The 19,998-nt window shown below is 47.6% G+C and overlaps 1 protein-coding gene across 1 annotated transcript in view; it reads left to right on the top strand.

The window, feature by feature from the left end:
• The window catches only part of LOC311100035 (breakpoint cluster region protein-like), a gene marked incomplete at its 5' end in the record, with an annotated part of 123,936 nt that overhangs the window by 71,104 nt on the left and 32,834 nt on the right, over nt 1-19,998 (top strand). The window contains one exon of the mRNA XM_084140773.1: nt 16,609-16,793. Within this exon, the coding sequence (XP_083996899.1) occupies nt 16,609-16,793 (185 nt within the window). The remainder of the gene's footprint in view (nt 1-16,608; nt 16,794-19,998) is intronic.

The following is a 19,998-nucleotide window of genomic DNA, read 5'->3' as shown; positions in this document are numbered from 1 at the left end:
TGGCGGAGAACTAGAATGAATGACGGCCAAAGGAAGCACGGCCTTTGGGAATGACCAGTGTGATATACCTACCAGAGCGCAGGTTGGACAGGACAAGACAGACAGACAACAGATTTCAGTTAATTTCCAATGGGTTGTTGATTTGACTCACTAGGCTGAACATTCTGTAGTAAAGGCTGTTGCTTGGCTGTTGTTATGATTGTAGATGTCCTTTGTAGTTCTCTGTAGATATTTCATTACAGAACTTGTACAGTAAAGTACACTCGCAGGCATTTATGTAATAACATAAACATCATTTTTGTGTTTGCTGAGGGAGTGTAAGTCAGTGTTAGTGGGCCATTATTATTAATGTCCTATTTAATTATTCATGTGTGTCATTTCTTTATCCATGCACACATGTGACTATGTAATAGCACATATGTTTGCATGTAAGAACACATGTTTTTATTTGCATGAATGCAAGTTTTTGTATTAATTCCGATTTCCGGCTTGATTGTGAGTGAATTTGTGATTGTGTGTGGGTAGTAGGTAGTAGAAGGTGACCTTGCAGCAGAGGACAGGAGAGGATACTGATAAAGGGCACACCACCCCCCACTACGGCCTAGCCTGGGAGCTTCCTGTGCTCTGGGTTCTGTTGCCAGGGAGACCAGACCCTCGGCAGGCAGAATCCCCCGTAATGCATACCTGGGAGGGCTCTCACTCACTCACCCTGGCCCCCTTCATATCACTTTACAATAGCAATGAGGTTTGAAACAGCAGGCATTTGACTGGTAGCCATTTGCAGGCTCATATCTGGAGCTGATTTCTCTGTAGAGGGAAGCAGGGTAGGGAGACAAACTGCCACCTTGTCTGTGTCCCAGGAGAGTGTCAGTAGCAGCCGAACTCATAACCTTCAAGAGCCAGCCAGAGGAAAGAGATCATTGAATTGCATGTCTGTGTAGACACTTGCTTTCTTCATCCTGCTAATTATTCAACATCCTCATTTTTCAGGGGTGCGTGTGTGTGTGTTACTGTCTCTGTGTTGTATCAATGTGTGTGAGTGTGTGTCTGTCTGTGAAGAGCTAGATGAGATGAAGCAGGCCGTGTGTGTCTGGTGGGCTCTGATGACAGCATGCGTTTGATCAGGGAGGCTGCAGCCATTAGGGCTGTTTGAATGCTGGATTCAGGTAATTGATGCTGGGCTGCTCCAGGCTGGCAGGCTGGTACACTGGCATGGGGCCAGGATAGGAGGGTGGGGAGGGGGGGATAGGCCCACCTCCCACATCCAGGCTCCTCATCCTCTGGAAAGACTGGGACACAGCTATCTATGGTGGTGTGGGTAGTGGCGTTAGATTAGCCAACCTTACTATACAATCATTACACCTGTGTTATTAGGCCTACAAGAGCTCTAGATTTGTCCTGTGATGCAACCGTCCTCTCTGGCTTCCCACACACCGCTACTGTAACAACCAGTCCAAACAGAAGGAACAAAACCCACTTCCTGTTGTCTGTGCTAACCAAGGCAACAGACCCCAGGAGACAGCAGGTATCACATCTCTAAGCTCCATTTGAAAAGGCCCAAGCATATGTGGCACTGCGTGGAACAGAGAAAGGGAGTGATTGCTCCGAGCAGCTGATATTGGGGCCTGTGTTTGCCAGGAGATTAAGGCAGATGAGGCCCTGTGCTTCGGCCTCGTCTCCTGTTTGCAGATGATAAGACCAAGCGCTTCTGGTGCTGCCTCCTTGCTGGGGCTGGAGCTGGGGCTAGTGGCTGGGGCTAGGGGCTGGGGCTAGGGGCTGGGGCTAGGGGCTGGAGCTGGAGGCTGGGCTTTAGGTTGCCCGTGGCGTGGCCTGGCTGATTGGCTGATGGCAGGCGCCTGGCTCTGTCTCCTAGAGATCACAGTAGCCGCAGCGTGGCTCATCTCTGCCCACCTTAACGGATCCCAGGCCCTGTAATGGGGGTAATGCGGCCCTCCCAGCCACTCCACCGCCCACAGACCAGGCCGCTGCTGCTGCTGAGGATGAGGGCTAGTTTCAGGTGGCAGGGATGTTGACATGGTGGCTCGTAGCCTCCCTCCCTTACCACCTCCACTTCATCTCTCTAGGACCCTGCCCTACTCTGGATTAAGTGTATCATGTCAGTTTGAGGCCTATCACTTACCACAGTCAGCAGATAAGCCACACACACACACACACTCAGTACTGAACTCTATCCAACTGCCTTGGCTCTGGACTACTGCATTCATGGCACCAGCTGCACCACATTACCTAATTGGCCTAATTGATAGGTAGGGTAATGCGTTATTGGATTTTTGCCCACTACTCCCTGTGGCATCTCATCATGGTAGCTAGCTTCCCCCATGACATGAAGACATGGTGACACTGAGCCTTGTGACCCCTCGTGACCCCTCTGACCTCTCCATGAATATATATACCTCTGGCCTGAGAGACTGTTTCCGGCCCCCTACACTGGACGTATTAGAGTCCTGCCGTAGTTACCACCTCTAATTGGTGTGAAGATATGTTTTGATAGGTCCTCATCATGTTTCTACCTAGTTGTATTTTTACAAAAACACCTACAGTAGTCTTTAGATTTGCAGTTTATAACGCCCCCTATAAAACAACCTATCTTTCCTCCCCTCTCTTCCTCTCTTCCCTCCTCTCTCTTCCTCTCTTCCTTTCTCTCTCCCTCTCTTCCCTTCTCTCTCTCCCTCTCTTCCTTCCTATTTCTTCCATCTCTTCCCTCCTCTCTCTTCCTCTCTTCCCTCCTCTGTCTCCCTCTCTTCCTTCCTATTTCTTCCCTCTCTTCCCTCCTCTCTCTTCCTCTCTTCCTTCCTCTCTCTTCCCTCTTTTCCTTTCTCTCTTCATCTCTTCCTCTCTCTTCCCTCTCTTCCCTCCTCTCTCTTTCCTCTCTTCCCTTCTCTCTCTTCCCTCTCTTCCCTCCTCTCTCTCCCTCTCTTCCCTCCTCTCTCCCTCTCTTCCCTCCTCTCTCTCCCTCTCTTCCTTTCTCTATTCCTCTCTTCCTCTCTCTTCCCTCTCTTCCCTCCTCTCTCTTCCCTCTCTTCCCTCCTCTCTCTTCCCTCTCTTCCCTTCTCTCTCTCCCTCTCTTCCTTCCTTTTTCTTCCCTCTTCCTTTCGCTCTTCCTCTCTCTTCCCTCTCTTCCCTCCTCTCTATTCCCTCTCTTCCCTCCTCTCTCTCCCTCTCTTCCTTCCTCTCTCTTCCCTCTCTTCCTTTCTCTCTTCATCTCTTCCTCTCTCTCTTCCCTCCTCTCTCTTCCCTCTCTTCCCTCCTCTCTCTTCCCTCTCTTCCCTCCTCTCTCTCCCTCTCTTCCTTCCGTTTTCTTCCCTCTCTTCCCTCCTCTCTCTTCCTCTCTTCCTTCCTCTCTCCCTCTCTTCCTTCCTCTCTCCCTCTCTTCCCTCCTCTCTCTTCCCTCTCTTCCCTCCTCTCTCTCCCTCTCTTCCTTCCTCTCTCCCTCTCTTCCTTCCACTCTCCCTCTCTTCCCTCCTCTCTCTCCCTCTCTTCCTTCCTCTCTCTCTTCCCTCTCTTCCCTCCTCTCTCTCCCTCTCTTCCCTCCTCTCTCTCTTCCCTCCTCTCTCCCCCTCTCTTCCTTCCTCTCTCCCTCTCTTCCTTCCTCTCTCCCTCCTCTCTCTCCCTCTCTTCCCTCCTCTCTCTCCCTCTCTTCCCTCCTCTCTCCCTCTCTTCCTTCCGCTCTCCCTCTCTCCCCTCCTCTCTCTCCCTCTCTTCCCTCCTCTCTCTCTCTCTCTTCCCTCTCTTCCCTCCTCTCTCTCCCTCTTCCTTCCTCTCTCCCTCTCTTCCCTCTCTTCACTCCTCTCTCTCTTCCCTCTCTTCCCTCCTCTCTCTCCCTCTCTTCCTTACTCTCTCTCCCTCTATTCCTTCCTCTCTCTTTCTCTCTTCCCTCCTTTCTCTCCCTCTCTCCTGGTGCAGACACATAGGGGGCATGAATCGTTCTGCAGATTCCCAGGCAGATTAAAATACCAGGTCGCACATAGATAAATTAATGAGCCTTCCCTCTACACTCACACACACACACACACACACACAAACTGCTGTTGCCACGGTGCTTATGATACATTAGAAAGAGGGGTGGAGGGCTTAAGTGCGCCCAAAGATTTACGGCTGTGGCGAGATCACAGGCTGGCTCCTGCAAAACCCCATGGGAATGGAAAAAGAGTGAGCGAGAGACACAAGGAGAGAGAGAGAGAGCACTATCTGATTCTAAGGGCGCACCTATTGTGTTCCTCTGAAAAGGGCTGGCTGCGAAGGAATGAGCAAATAGGGGCTGTAGATAAGGAATGCATTATTACTGTTATTATCTTCATCAGTGGAAGAGAGAGAGCAGCAAGTGATTTAAAGCACATCTCCTTCCTCATATTAAAACTGCCTTTCACCATTATTCACATTCACTTGCTTCACATTCATGTCTCGCCTGTAGAACTGCTATCTATTGCGCAGCGTTCATGTTCCAAAATGTAGTTGGTAATTTAGAATGCTCTATTATTAGGCTCTGTGTGATTCTGCAGCGATTTGAACGCCTGTATGGGATATAAAGCATTGCTGGGTAATGAGCCTCTCTGAGCGTTCCAAAGGGCACCCTAATCCCTACATAGTGCACACCTTTTGACTAGAGCCCTATGGGCCCTGGTCAAAAGTATAGTGCGCTATAAAGGGAATCGGGTGGCCTTTGGGGCGCAGGCTCTGTCTTAATGACTTTTAGTGGTTCAGAGAGAGTACGCTGTGAGCGTTTAGGGTATCAAAGACCAGGCTGGAGATGATGGTAGCGTGAGTTGATTAAGACACATAAGGCTGATGTCCGCAGAGAGAGAGAGAGAGTGCTCCCATGTTTTGTGTGATGAAAAGGCCCTGGCAGAGAGGGAGAGACAGAGTGAGGTGGAGCGGGTGAAGAGAGGCCAGGCCACTCTCTGATGTGTCCTGAGGCGAGATGTAAAACACGAAGGCAACACAGTGCTTAAGGAGGCTGACACAACATGACACACATAATCATGGACAGATGTCATGCAGGCCATGCTACCTCTGGAGCTGTCTGTCGGTCTGTCTGTCTGTCTGTATGTCGGTACGTCAGTCTGTCTCTCTGCCTGCCTGTCTGCCTGCCTACCTACAGTGCATTCGGAAAGTATTCAGACCCCTTGACATTTTCCACATTTTGTTAGGTTACAGCCTTATTCTAAAAGTGATTTTTTTTTTAAGAATCCTCATCAATCTACACACAATACCCCATAATGACAAAGCAAAAACAGGTATTTAGAAACTTTTGCTAATTTATAAAAAATTTACAAAATTTACAAAAGTATTCAGACCCTTCACTCAGTACTTTGTTGAAGCACCTTTGGCAGCGATTACAGCCTCGAGTCTTCTTGGGTATGATGCTACAAGCTTGGAACACCTGTATTTGGGGAGTTTCTCCCATTCTTCTCTGCAGATCCTCTCAAGCTCTGTCAGGTTGGATGGGGAGTGTTGCTCCACAGCTATGTTCAGGTCTCTCCAGAGATGTTCGATCGGGTTCAAGTCCGGGCTCTGGCTGGGCCACTCAAGGACATTCAGAGACTTGTCCCGAAGCCACTGTGCTTAGGGTTGTTGTCCTGTTGGAAGGAGCAGGTTTTCATCAAGGATCTCTCTGTACTTTGCTCCGTTCATCTTTGCCTCGATCCTGACTAGTCTCCCTGCCACTGAAAAACACCCCCTCAGCATGATGCTGCCACCACCATGCTTCACCGTAGGGAATCTTGTTTCTCATGGTCTGAGAGTCTTTAGGTGTCTTTTGGCAAACTCCAAGTGGGCTGTCGTGCCTTTTACTGAGGAGTGGCTTCCATCTGGCCACTCTACCGTAAAGGTCTGATTGGTGGAGTGCTGCAGAGATGGTTGTCCTTCTGGAAGGTTCTCCCATCTCTACAGAGGAACTCTAAAGTTCTGTCAGAGTGACCATCGGGTTCTTGGTCAACTCCCTGACCAAGGCCCTTCTCCCCCGATTGCTCAGTAGGAAGAGTCTTGGTGGTTCCAAACTTCTTCCATTTAAGAATGATGGAGGCCACTGTGTTCTTGGGGACCTTCAATGCTGCAGTACCCTTCCCCAGATCTGTGCCTCGACACAATCCTGTCTCTCAGCTCTACGGACAATTTCTTCAACCTCATGGCTTGGTTTTTGCTCTGACATGCACTGTCAACTGTGGGACCTTATATAGACAGGTGTGTGCCTTTCCAAATCTTGTCCAATCAATTGAATTTACGACAAGTGTACTCCAATCAAGTTGTAGAAACTTCTCAAGGATGATCAATGGAAACAGGATGCACCTGAGCTCAATTTCGAGTCTCATAGCAAAGGGTCTGAATACTTATGTAAATAAGGTATTTCAGTTTTTTATCTGTAATACATTTGCAAAAATGTCTATAAACCTGTTTTTGCTTTGTCAATTTGGGGTATTGTGTGTAGATTGCTGAGGATTTGTATTTATTTAATCCATTTTAGAATAAGGCTGTAACGTAACAAAATGTGGAAAAAGTCAAGGGGTCTGAATACTTTCCGAAGTCACTGTATCTGTCCATCCATCCGCCCGAACCCGGGAAGCTATAAATGACAGTAAACTCTTGGTTCAGATGCTCTGTCTTACAGTAGTAGTGTACCACTGACCGTAGATGGCTGAACATGATGGTAGCCCAGTGGATGTTGAGGGTGTGAGAAAAACCCTGTTCTGTGTTCCTCCCATGTGTCTGTCTTTAGATGCAGAAAGGATGGGGGGAATTTCCTCAGCACTAACCTCATTATCTGTAATTAAATCACCACCAACTATTTTTGAAAGGCTCAATCATTGAAAACATTCCCATCTGTCCCTGTGACAGCTAACACACGCTCACACACACACACGCACCTAAGTAACACACACACACACACACACACAGCCTGAGTCTGTCACTGCTGCTGGGAGTGGGACCATGGGAACATCAGTGTTTCTACAGACAGATACAGTAGTAACAGAAGAGAATCATGGCAGCTTATTCCTAGTCCTTTGAATATGTAAATGCACTTCCTGGGAGTATGGTAGTTGATGTGAATGATTCTGTCGGCCAGGGTATTCTGAATGATTCTGTCTGGCTATGTGTTTGAGTCACTGTCACCGTCATAGAGCATCATGTCACAAAGGCTCAATGCTGACGGATGTATTCAACCAAACCTGTACCGTGTAGCTACAAAACAGCTAGTCAGGAGTGTTGATGAAACTAGGCTAATCCTGCTCTACAGAGCTGGAGTCATACTTCTCATTGTTTCTTATGTGTCTGTCTCTTTCAGAGAAACAGCTTATAGCTATACACACATTCAAATGGAACACTATAGGCTACTAATGTGGAGAAAATGCTACACACTGGGACAGACACACTGTACTACACATCATGTCCTCATTTCTCTCGGTCTGTGTGTGTGTGTGTGTGTGTGTGTGTGTGTGTGTAGCTGGTGTGATTGGAGGGCTGACTCCCCCCTGCGTCGGGGTTTTCGGACTCATCCCCTCCTCACTGAAACAAAAGGGATGATTTTCATCCCAGGGTGCTGGGGTAGGCTCTGCCCACCTTGGCTCCGCTCCCGGGCATTTTAGCCGGCGCTGCCGTTGGTGTGTTTCCACCGAGATGATCACGCTATGCACCGCTAAAAGAGATTCCCTCCGAGAAGCAAATTGGCTTATTATCATTCATACTTCAGTCTGTTTAATCATCTTGGAAATGGAATGGGGAATTCTACCGGCGGCTAGACATTAGGCACATTGATTGGTGTGATTTGTAAATTAGTATGGTTCTGAGGACACCGACTCTTACTGTTGGTGAGATAAGCCTAGATCCAGTGGTGTAAAGTACCAATGTAAAAATACTTTAAAGTACTACTTAAGTAGTTTTTTTGGTATCTGTACTTTACTATTTATATTTTTGACAACTTTTACTTTTACTCCACTACATTCCTAAAGAAAATAATGTACTTTCTACTACATACATTTTCCCTGACAACCAAAAGTACTTGTTACATTTTGAATGCTTAGCAGGACAGGAAAATGATCTAGTTCACACACTTAAAGAGAAAATCCCTCGTCATCACTACTGCATCTGATCTGTCGGACTCACTAAACACAAATGCTTTGTTTATAAATTATGTCTGAGTGTTGGAGTGTGCCCCTGGCTATCTTGCCGTCTGGTTTGCTTAATATAAGGAATTAGAAATTATTTATACTTTTAGCAATTACATTTACTTTTGATACTTAAGTATATTTAAAACCAAATACTTTTTTACTTTTACTCAAGTAGGATTTTACTGGGTGACTTTCACTTTTACTTGAGTCATTTTCTATTAAGGTATCTTTACTTTTACTCAAGTATGACAATTGGGTACTTTTTCCACCACTGCCTATCAGGGAGGTACTTTATCTGTGATGGTGTTGCCCTCCTTCTCGGTCTCCTGCCTGTCTGTCTCCTTGGTTACGTCCCAGATGGCACCCTATTCCCTTTATACTGCACTACTTTTGACCAGAGCCCTATGAGCCTAGTGGTGCACTAGAAAGGGAATGGGGTGCCATTTGGGACTCACACCTGGGTTTGGTCAATAAAGAAGTGCCCCACCCAGGGTTTTTAATTCCTGACGGATATTGAGGCGCTGGTAGAGCCACCCATGCATTTTACGGCCCCATCCTTCCATAATGACAAGACGGTGACAGCGTTTATCAAATTAGCTGCTGTCAAGTGTGGTAAAATGGGATTACCACGGCAACGCTTTGATCAACTTCATTTGATCCCGCTCTGCGCCCACAGCTATGCTTTAGCTGAGATTTCAGTTGAATTTTCGACACTTCCATTTTGGCTGATTTTCCCCCCTCCCTTCTGTGGGGTTGAATAGCTTCTAAATTTGATTTTTAGGGGATGTTGTGGCTCAGGGGGAACGGGGCGCCCTTTCTCTCCTTCAGGTGTCTCACGGCAGTCTCCTGCCCCCTCCCTAGAAGTCCACCTCACTCCACCTCACCTCAGTCCCCCGCCCCACAAACACACACATTTTTGGACACTTTTATTTCAGGAGCTTTATTAAAATCTGCGACATTGGAGGAGATGGAGGGTGGGCAGGGGTGTGTTCAATTTATCTCCCCAATCCAGACCTGCTCCTCTCACAGACTCCCACCCAATAAAGCTGAGTCTTCCCCTAATCCTCTGGGCCCCTCTGTAGAGGAACACTGGTGGAGGGAGGAACTGGCTCTGTATAGGAAACAGTCATAGACACTAAGACACTATAGATGGATATAGCCAAATAGATGGATTAAGAGAATGGCCTTGGGTACTGTAGCATTACATTAGGGCCGGGTTGGGTGGGGTGTACTGTGCTGGGTGGGGTGTACTGTGCTGGGTGGAGCAGGGTTATATGGTGCTACGGTGATATGGTTGTAGAGCAGCTAGAGCCCAGGCCTTTTCCTCCTCTTCTCCTCTCCATGTCTTCTCTCGCTCCATAAAGACGTTGTGACCAGGAGCAGATTTACGACTCCCCAGCCTGCTCCCTCCCTCGCTGCCTGATGTGGGGTTAGGAGAAGAGCTTTCTATCTGATGCATGTCTGGTTCTGCCTCGGAGCACTCCTTTCTTTCTTTCTTTCTTTCTTTCTTTCTTTCTTTCTTTCTTTCTTTCTTTCTTTCTTTCTTTCTTTCTTTCTCTCTCTCTCTCTCTCTCTCTCTCTCCATACATTTTCCCATTATTCCCCCCCCCCCCCCCCCCCTCGTTCTCTCTCCCCTCTCTCCCTTTCTCTACACCACAGGGACTGACTGAGCTTTAGTCACTGAACGTTTCATCTGTGTGTTTAGGACAAGCTTTCTTTCAATGTCCATGCAAGATGTGTCTCTTTTAAGTCACACATACACAAGCAGAGATGAGTAAAAATGCTTGAATGCGCATATGTATGTGTGTGTATGCACCTGCACGGTTGGGACATACGTGTGTATATGCATGAGAGTAATGTGTGTACACGAGAAAGAGAACGGTATGTCTGTCTGTGGAGAGGCCTCTTCACTTTGTTTCCAACTAGAATTATGATGAGGATAGCCGATGGCCTTCCCAGATGTCAGCACCGCAGCCTGCCTCACCTTTAGCTGGAGGAGGAGAGGTAGAAGTAGAGGAGAAATAGAGGGGGAACAGTGAAGGAAAAGACCGAGAGGATGGGTGTTCTGCTCCAGGGCTGCAGTGCAGAGGAGGGCTGGGTGACTCAGCCATGTCACACTCCAGTGGCAGAGGTCTCCTTCACACTGCTAGCGGACTGGGGGCAGGCACACATGCACACAATCGCGCACACACACACACACACATACACACCGGTCAAAAGTTTTAGAACACCTACTCATTCAAGGGTTTTTCTTGATTTTTTACTATTTTCTACATTGTAGAATAATAGTGAAGACATCAAAACTATGAAATAACACATATGGAATCATCTAGTAACCAAAAAAGTGTTCAAATATATTTTATATTTGAGATTCTTCAAATAGCCACCCTTTGTCTTGATGACAGCTTTGCACACTCTTGGCATTCTCTCAACCAGCTTCATGAGGTAGTCACCTGTAATGCATTTCAATTAACAGGTGTGCCTTCTTAAAAGTTAATTTGTGGAATTTCTTTCCTTCTTAATGCGTTTGAGCCAATCAGTTGTGTTGTGACAAGGAAGGGGGGTATACAGAAGCCCTATTTGGAAAAAGAGCAAGTCCATATTATGGCAAGAACAGCTCAAATAAGCAAAGAGAAATGACAGTCCATCATTACTTTAAGACATGAAGGTCAGTCAATCCGGAAAATGTCAAGAACTTTGAAAGTTTCTTCAAGTGCAGTCGCAAAAACCATCAAGCGCTATGAATGGAAGACCCAGAGGAATGGAAGACCCAGAGTTACCTCTGCTGCAGAGGATAAGTTCATTAGAGTTACCAGCCTCAGAAATTGCAGCCCAAATAAATGCTTCACAGAGTTCAAGTAACAGACACATCTCAACATCAACTGTTCAGAGGAGACTGTGTGAATCAGTCCTTCATGGTCGAATTGATGCAAAGAAACCACTACTAAAGGACACCAATAAGAAGAAGAGAGTTGCTTGGGGCAAGAAACACGAGCAATGGACATTAGACCGGTGGAAATGTGTCCTTTGGTCTGGAGTCCAAATTTGAGATTTTTGGTTCCAAACGCCGTGTCTTTGTGAGACGCGGTGTGGGTAAACGGATGATCTCCGCATGTGTAGTTCCCATCGTAAAGCATGGAGGATGAGATGTTATGGTGTGGGGGTGCTTTGCTGGTGACACTGTCTGTGATTTATTTAGAATTCAAGGCACACTTAACCAGCATGGCTACCACAGCATTCTGGAGCGATACGCCATCCCATCTGGTTTAGGCTTAGTGGGACTATCATTTGTTTTTCAACAGGACAATGACCCAACACACCTCCAGGCTGTGTAAGGGCTATTTTACCAAGAAGGAGAGTGATGGAGTGCTGCATCAGATGACCTGGCCTCCACAATCCTCCGACCTCAACCCAATTGACATGGTTTGGGATGAGTCAGACCACAGAGTGAAGGAAAAGCAGCCAACAAGCGCTCAGCATATGTGGGAACTCCTTCAAGACTGTTGGAAATGCATTCCAGGTGATGCTGGTTGAGAGAATGCCAAGAGTGTGCAAAGCTGTTATCAAGGCAAATGGTGGCTATTTGAAGAATCTCAAATATAAAATATATTTTGATTTGTTTAACACTTTTTTGGATACTACATGATTCCATATGTGTTATATCATAGTTTTGATGTCTTCACAATTATTCTACAATGTAGAAAATAGTACAAGTAAAGAAATCCCTTGAATGAGTAGGTGTTCTAAAACCTTTGACCGGTTGTGTATGTGATTAACACAATGCAGTTTTACACCATTCATAACAGCAGCAAAGTAGGTTTCCTTTATACTTTACTTATTGGCAGACTAAATAGCCTTGGTTTCTCAAATGACTGCCTCACCTGGTTCACCAACTACTTCTCAGATAGAGTTCAGTGTGTCAAATCGGAGGGCCTGTTGTCTGGACCTATGGCAGTCTCTATGGGGGTGCCACAGGGTTCAATTCTTGGGCCGACACTTTTCTCCGTGTATATCAATGATGTCGCTCTTGCTGCTGGTGACTCTCAGATCCACCTCTATGCAGACGACACCATTTTGTATACATCTGGCCCTTCATTGGACACTGTGTTAACAAACCTCCAAACGAGCTTCAATGCCATACAACAATCCTTCAGTAGCCTCCAACTGCTCTTAAACACTAGTAAAACTAAATGCATGCTTTTCAATCGAACGCTGCTGGCACCCGCCCACCCGACTAGAATCACCACTCTCGACGGGTCTGACCTAGAGTATGTGGACAACTACAAATACCTAGGTGTCTGGTTAGACTGTAAACTCAACTTCCAGACTCACATAAAGAATCTCCAATCCAAAGTTAAATCTAGAATCGGCTTCCTATTTCGCAACAAAGCCTCCTTCACTCATGCTGCCAAACATGCCCTCGTAAAACTGACTATCCTACCGATCCTTGACTTCGGCGATGTCATTTACAAAATAGCCTCCAACACTCTACTCAGCAAATTGGATGTAGTCTATCACAGTGCCATCCGTTTTGTCTCCAAAGCCCCATACACTACCCACCACTGTGACCTGTACGCTCTTGTTGGCTGGTCCTCACTACATGTTCGTCGTCAAACCCACTGGCTCCAGGCCATCTATAAATCACTGCTAGGCAAATCCCCGCCTTATCTTAGCTCATTGGTCACCATAGCAGCACCCACCCGTAGTCTGCGCTCCAGCAGGTATATCTCACTGGTCATTCCCAAAGCCAACACCTCCTTTGGCCGCCATTCCTTCCAGTTCTCTGCTGCCAATGACTGGAACGAATTGCAAAAATCTCTGAAGCTGGAGACTCTTATCTCCCTCAATAACTTTAAGCATCAGTTGTCAGAGCACCTTACCGATCACTGCACCTGTACACAGCCCATCTGAAATTAGCCCACCCAACTACCTCATCCCTATATTGTTATTTATTTTGCTCTTTTGCACCCCAGTATCTCTATTTGCACATAATCTCTTGCACATCTAGCATTCCAGTGTTAATACTATTGTAATTATTCTGCACTATAGCCTATTTATTGCCTTACCTCCATAACTTGCTACATTTGCACACACTGTATATATATTTTCTGTTGTATTTTTGACTTTATGTTTTTTACCCCATATGTAACTCTGTGTTGTTTTTATTGCACTGCTTTGCTTTATCTTGGCCAGGTCGCAGTTGTAAATGAGAACCTGTTCTCAACTGTCTTACCTGGTTAAATAAAGGTGAAATAAAAAAAATAAAAATTTTTTTTACCTAGAGCTGGCATCAATAGACAAATGTTTCTGGAAGTCAAGTCACATGATACTTCTGACCCTCTGGTGTTTTGGAAAAGACCCATGTGTTGCCATGGCATCAGAACACCTGCTTTTTCCTGTGTGATTGTACTTTTCCACCTGCTTGGGGAAAAAGGCCTCTTACCCCCAAAAAAGGTTTCCATGCCAACGTGATTAAACTGTGTTTTTCCTTGTTGCCGATGGTTAAGCTGCCCCTGTGTGTGTGTGTGTGTGTGTTGATGGTGGATTCCTCCCGTGCGGGGGCTGCTCGGGGATGAGAGAAGAGAAGAGGTTAGGCAGGAAGCAGGAGCTGGGGTGTGACCAGAATGAGTATGGCTGCAGCTGTGGAGCCTGCCAGTGGACAAATGGAGGACCTGTGCAAAGCTGGGGGGGGGGGGGAGAGAGAGTGCGAGAGAGGGGGAGGGAGAGAGACTCACTGGGCTAGAGGGGCTGTTATACTGTAGACTCTGTCTGGGCCTGGAGAGGACTGTCTATGGATGGGTCTGGTAAGAGATACTGTATGTTCCCAGGGGCTAGGACCTATAGCATAGTGCCCTTACATCTGACCAATAACTGCCTTATGATATAATAATAATATGACATTTAGCAGACGCTTTTATCCAAAGCGACTTACAGTCATGCGTGCATAATTTTTTTTTGTATGGGTGGTCCCGGGGATCGAACCCACTACCTTGGCGTTACAAGCGCCGTGCTCTACCAGCTGAGCTACAGAGGACTGCTAAATGGCATATTATTATTATTATATCATAAGGCATAGAATTACACAAAAAATGTATGCACGCATGACTGTAAGTCACTTTGGATAAAAGCGTCTGCTAAATGGCATATTATATTATATTATAATTAGTCTAGAATCATAACAGACACAAACAGACCACAGTGTGACCACAGTGGTGCCAGGACAACAACCTCTCCCTCAACGTGAGCAAGACAAAGGAGATGATCGTGGACTACAGGAAAAGGAGGGCCGAACACGCCACCATTCACATCGATGGGGCTGTAGTGGAGCGGGTCGAGAGTTTCAAGTTCCTTGGTGTCCACATCACCAACAAACTACCATGGTCCAAACACACCAAGAAAGTCGTGAAGAGGGTACGACAATGCCTTCGACAATGCCTTTTCCCCCTCAGGAGACTGAAAAGATTTGGCATGGGTCCCCAGATCCTCAAAAAGTTCTACAGCTGCACCATCGAGAGCATCCTGACCGGTTGCATCACCGCCTGGTATGGCAACTGCTCGGCATCCGACCGTAAGGCGCTACAGAGGGTAGTGCGTACAGCTCAGTACATCACTGGGGCCAAGCTTCCTGCCATCCAGGACCTATATACTAGGCGGTGTCAGAGGAAGGCCCCAAAAATTGTCAAAGACTCCACAGTCACCCAAGTCATAAACTGTTCTCTCTGCTACCGCACGGCAAGCGGTACCGGAGCGCCAAGTCTAGGTCCAAAACGCTCCTTAACAGTTTCTACCCCCAAGCCATAAGACTGCTGAACAATTAATCAAATGGCCACCCAGACTATTTGCATTGACCCCCCCCCCCCCTTTGTTTTTACACTGCTGCTACTCGTTGTTTATTATCTATGCATAGTTACTTTACCCCTACCTACATGCACAAATTACCTCAACTTACCTGTACCCCCACACATTGACTCGGTACCGGTACCCCCTGTATATAGCCTCGTTATTGTTATTTTATTGTGTTACTTTTTATTTTTATTTATTTTTTACTTTAGTTTATTTAGTAAATATTTTCTTACCTCTATTTTCTTAAAACGGCATTGTTGGTTAAGGGCTTGTAAGTAAGCATTTCATGGTAAGGTCTACACCTGTTGTATTCGGCACATATCAAATAACATTTGATTTGATTTAATACAGGCGTGTACAGAATACATGCATAGGGGATTCACAGGTTGACTTAGTTAATGTGTGTTTGGAAGTCTTTGGATCTTGGGTGGTTGTACTTTAGCACTAAGGCACTGTAAGGAACTCTGTTAGTCTACTTAACGTGGCTTTTTGTCTTATCTCCTCTACCTTGTTGTATTCAGAGGTGGTAGTGGTCTTGTATGGTCTTGTATGGTCAAGAGGCTATTCTTGGTTGTGACTACAGCCATCACAGACTACTACTCTACTCAACTCACACAGACTCTCTGAGTGTTCCTCTGGCACATACTTTACCAGTGTCTCTCTATACAGAGTCTCTTAATGGCCCTTGGCATGGGGTACTGGGCGGCCAACTGGCAGGCGGTGTGTCCATCCTCAGACAGACCCTCAGTGTTCCCCTGGCCAACAGTGGGCACTAGCTAGTGGGCAGACAGAAAGTCACTATGGGCAGTAGGCTCTGGGCACAGTGGGCAGTGGACACCCAAGCAGGCAGGCAGGGGAGTGTGGGATATCTCACACTCACTTAGAGGTTAGATCACACTGCTGTACTCATGAGACTGGCCGCATAGAAGGAGAGGGAAAGAGAGAGGGAGAAAGTGAGTAAAAGAGAGGGGGGGGGGCTGAAAAGAGAAAGCGAGAGACCGAAAAATGGGTCACATACTTGTATGTCACAGTTTATATCAAAGATATCTAAGCCATATCTCTCACCACTGACAGCATAGAGAGTAGGCTACTCTCTCTGCATGTAGGGTCCCTGGCTGTCAATTCCAGTGTGGGGGAGGTAGAGCTCATGAAAATGCAGACAGAATGCTGATTAGAGAGAGAGAGAGAGAGAGAGAGAGAGAGAGAGAGAGAGAGAGAGAGAGAGAGAGAGAGACAGAGAGAGAGAGACAGAGAGAGAGACAGAGACAGAGACAGAGACAGAGACAGAGACAGAGACAGAGACAGAGACAGAGACAGAGACAGAGAGAGAGAGCCTGTCTGAGTCAGCACACATGAACCATGGCCAGCTCTCGTGGGGGGTATGTATGTGTGTGGGGGGATGACCAAAAGGTCTCTGACATTCTGACTCGGATGGCTTCCCCTCAGCACTTACCAGAACTCTCCACTGTACTCAGCCTCCTGGCCTTTAAGGAATTTTCACTACAAACACACATATCCAATAAATACTAGGATAATGAAGCTTATAAACTGTGACTCAACAACATGATCGCAAATGCTTTGTCTGTACTCAAATAATACGACTACAAATCATTTGACTGACGTTTGTTCACTCCAATCACAGACGGTCCGTTCACGGGGACCCCTCCCACTTACGGTTATGATGCAGACCGTGCGGAGGAGCAGAGGCGCCACCATGACATCCTGCCCTACATCGACGACTCGCCCTCCGCCTCGCCACACCTCAGCTCCAAGAGCCGCGGCAGCCGAGACACCCTCTCCTCCGGATCCCTTGAGTCCTCCAAGTCGGTGAGTGTGCCCCCTCCCCCTTCAATTAAGTCTACCACAAAGGTCATCTCCCACTCATTCCAGGAATCTCCTCATATCAAACAGGGATTTATTTCCCAGTCTATAGAGTACCACAGTATGAGTCACAATACCCATAAAACCTAGCAGTCAAACAGGAAAATGGTTCCAATCGTTTTTCCACCATTAATTTTTCCCATAGGGGATTTTAGAAACACTTAAAATGAGGGCTGTGTTTCGTGTAGGCTTACCCTGGCGTGACGTTTTGATAACCATGTAAATCTCTCTAGGACAAGGTGACTTTTATCAAAATATTCGCCTGTATTTATCCACCCCAAAATGAAATGCTAATTAGCTGCTAATGTGGCTATCATAAATAACTACAAATGCCATGATGATCTGGACGAGACTGGCGAATCTCTGGATGAACTATCTAGTGTTACCTACATGTAATAATTAATAAATTGGCTACATTTCTTTAAATGGACAATTCTGTGAACTGTCTTGTACAAGTTTTAAATTGACACAATACCTGTTAGCAAAGGTGACAGCTAGAGATGACGTGCAGGTGCTTGCAGGGATTTGTAGTTTTGCATGATGTCTACTTTGATGCTAATTAGCATTTTCAAATCTGAGAGTAAATAGAGCCGAATATATTGATAAAAGTCACCTTGTCCGAGAGAGGTTTACATGATTGTCACAACAGGTTAAGCCTACACGAAACACAGCCTTTATTTGAAGTGTTTCTAAAATCCCCTATAGGAACAATGAATGGGAGAAAAACAATTGGAACCATTTCACTGTTTGACCGCTAGGTTTTATGGGTATTATGACACCTCCACAGTGGGGCTCTATTCTATCACCCTCTGGCCCTCCCTCACGGCCTCAACCATGAAGAGACATAAACACTTATCTCTGAGGCACATGTATACAGTGCCTTCAGAAAGTATTCAGACCCCTTGACTTTTTCCACATTTTGTTAGGTTACAGCCTTATTCTAAATTTTTTTTTTTTTTTAATATATATATCCTCATCAATCTACACACCATACCCCATAATGACAAAGCAAAAACAGGTTTTTAGAAATGTTTGCTAATTTATACAAAATAAAAATTTGAAATATCACATTTACTTAAGTATTCAGACCCTTTACTCAGTACTTTGTTGAAGCACCTTTGGCAGCAATTACAGCCTGGAGTCTTCTTGTGTATGACTCTACAAGCTTGGCACACCTGTATTTGGGGAGTTTCTCCCATTCTTCTCTGCAGATCCTCTCAAGCTCTGTCAGGTTGGATGGGGAGCGTTGCTGCACAGCTATTTTCAGGTCTCTCCAGAGATGTTCGATCGGGTTCAAGTCCGGGCTCTGGCTGAGCCACTCAAGAACATTCAGAGACTTGTCCCGAATGTCACGCCCTGGCTCTAGGGACTCTTGTATGTTGAGCCAGGGTGTTAGTTTCTTTGTGTAGTGTCTATGTTTCGTTTTCTATGTTCTGTTCTAGGTTATGTGTTTCTATGTTGGCCGGGGTGGTTCTCAATCAGAGGCAACGAGAATCAGCTGTTGCTTGTTGTCTCTGATTGGGAACCATACTAAGGCAGCCTGTTGTCCACTTGTGTTTTGTGGGATCTTGTTCCGTGTAGGTTTGTGTATGACCGAGGACTTCACGTATCGTTTGTTGTTTTGTTATTTGTATCGTGTTGCTAAGTACACTATTAAAGAGATGTACGCATATCACGCTGCACCTTGGTCCAATCATTATGACGATCGTGACAGAAGATCCCACCAATACAGGACCAAGCAGCGTGTCCAGGAGCAAACGCCGGAGGTAACGTTAGTGGATGTCCTCCTCGGTTGGGGGCAGATCACGGAGGAGGAGGCCGTCCGTTACCGGAGGGCGATGAATGGGGAGACCCAGGCAGAAGAGGAGAAGCGGTGCCAACCTGGCCGTCGTCGGATAGGCAAGAGGCAACCCCAATACATTTTTTGGGGGGGGCACACGGCATGGACGACGGGGCGGCTGGAGGCAGCTACAGGGCGAGTTTGTGGATTAGGAGAGGAGGCCACCGGGTTTGGGGGGCTGGAAGGGAGGTTGGCGGAGCCTAGAGGTAGAGCAGAGCCAACTCCCCGTACTCAGGCTAGGCAGCGTGAGACTGGGCAGGTTCCGAGGTATGCGGAGCTGCGTACTGTGCCGCGAGTGGTCCGGCACAGTCCTGTACGTCCTGTGCTAGCACCACTCACGTGTCGTGCTAAGGTGGGCATGCAGCCAGGACGGAGTGTGCCGGCTCAACGCTCGTGGCCTCCAGTACCCCTCCTCGGTCCCGGATATCCTGCGCCAGTGTCACGTGCTGTAGTGCCAGTACGAGTACACAGCCCTGTACGTCCTGTGCTGATGCCTCACACAGAGTGTGTAAAAATAGGCATTCAGCCAGGACGGGTTGTGTCAGCTCTTCGCTCCAGACCTCCAGTCCGTCTCCACAGCCCGGTCCGGCCTGTTCCTGTTCCCCGCACCAGGCCTGTGGTGCGCGTCGCCAGCCCGGCCCGGCCTGTTCCTGCTCCCCGCACCAAGCCTGTGGTGCGCGTCGCCAGCCCGGTCTGGCCTGTTCCTGCCCCTCGCACCAAGCCTGTGGTGCATGTCGCCAGCCCGGCCCGGCCTGTTCCTGCTCCCCGCACCAAGCCTATGGTGCACGTCGCCAGCCCGGCCCGGTCCATTCCTGCTCCCCGCACCAAGCCAGTGGTGCGCGTCGTCAGCCCGGTCCGGCCCGTTCCTGCTCCCCGCACCAAGCCAGTGGTGCGCGACGTCAGTCCGGTCCGGCCCGTTCCTGCTCCCCGCACCAAGCCTGTGGTGCGCGTCGCCAGCCCGGTCCGGCCCGTCCCTGCTCCCCGCACCAAGCCTGTGGTGCGCGTCGTCAGTCCGGCACAGCCCGTGCCTGTTTCACCGGTGCCTGGTCAGGTACCGGTCAGCTGCTCCACACCGGAGCCTAAGCAATCCGCTCCACCGATGTCCAGTCCAGCTCCAGCCAGCGGGGCCAGACCAGACCATGGGCGCTACGGGGGGGTTGTTAGAGGGTGGTGGTCACGCCCGGAGCCGGATCCGCCTCCGAGGAGGAATGCCCACCCGGCCCCTCCCCTGTTGGGTTTATGTTGGCACGGTCACAGTCCGCGCCTTTGGGGGGGGGGGTACTGTCACGCCCTGGCTCTAGGGACTCTTGT

The sequence above is a fragment of the Coregonus lavaretus genome (genome assembly GCF_964263955.1).
Source record: "Coregonus lavaretus genome assembly, chromosome: 24".
Taxonomy (NCBI): Eukaryota; Metazoa; Chordata; class Actinopteri; order Salmoniformes; family Salmonidae; genus Coregonus; species Coregonus lavaretus.
The sequence above is the reverse complement of the archived record's forward strand: the minus strand, read 5'-3'. Positions and strand labels throughout refer to the sequence as shown.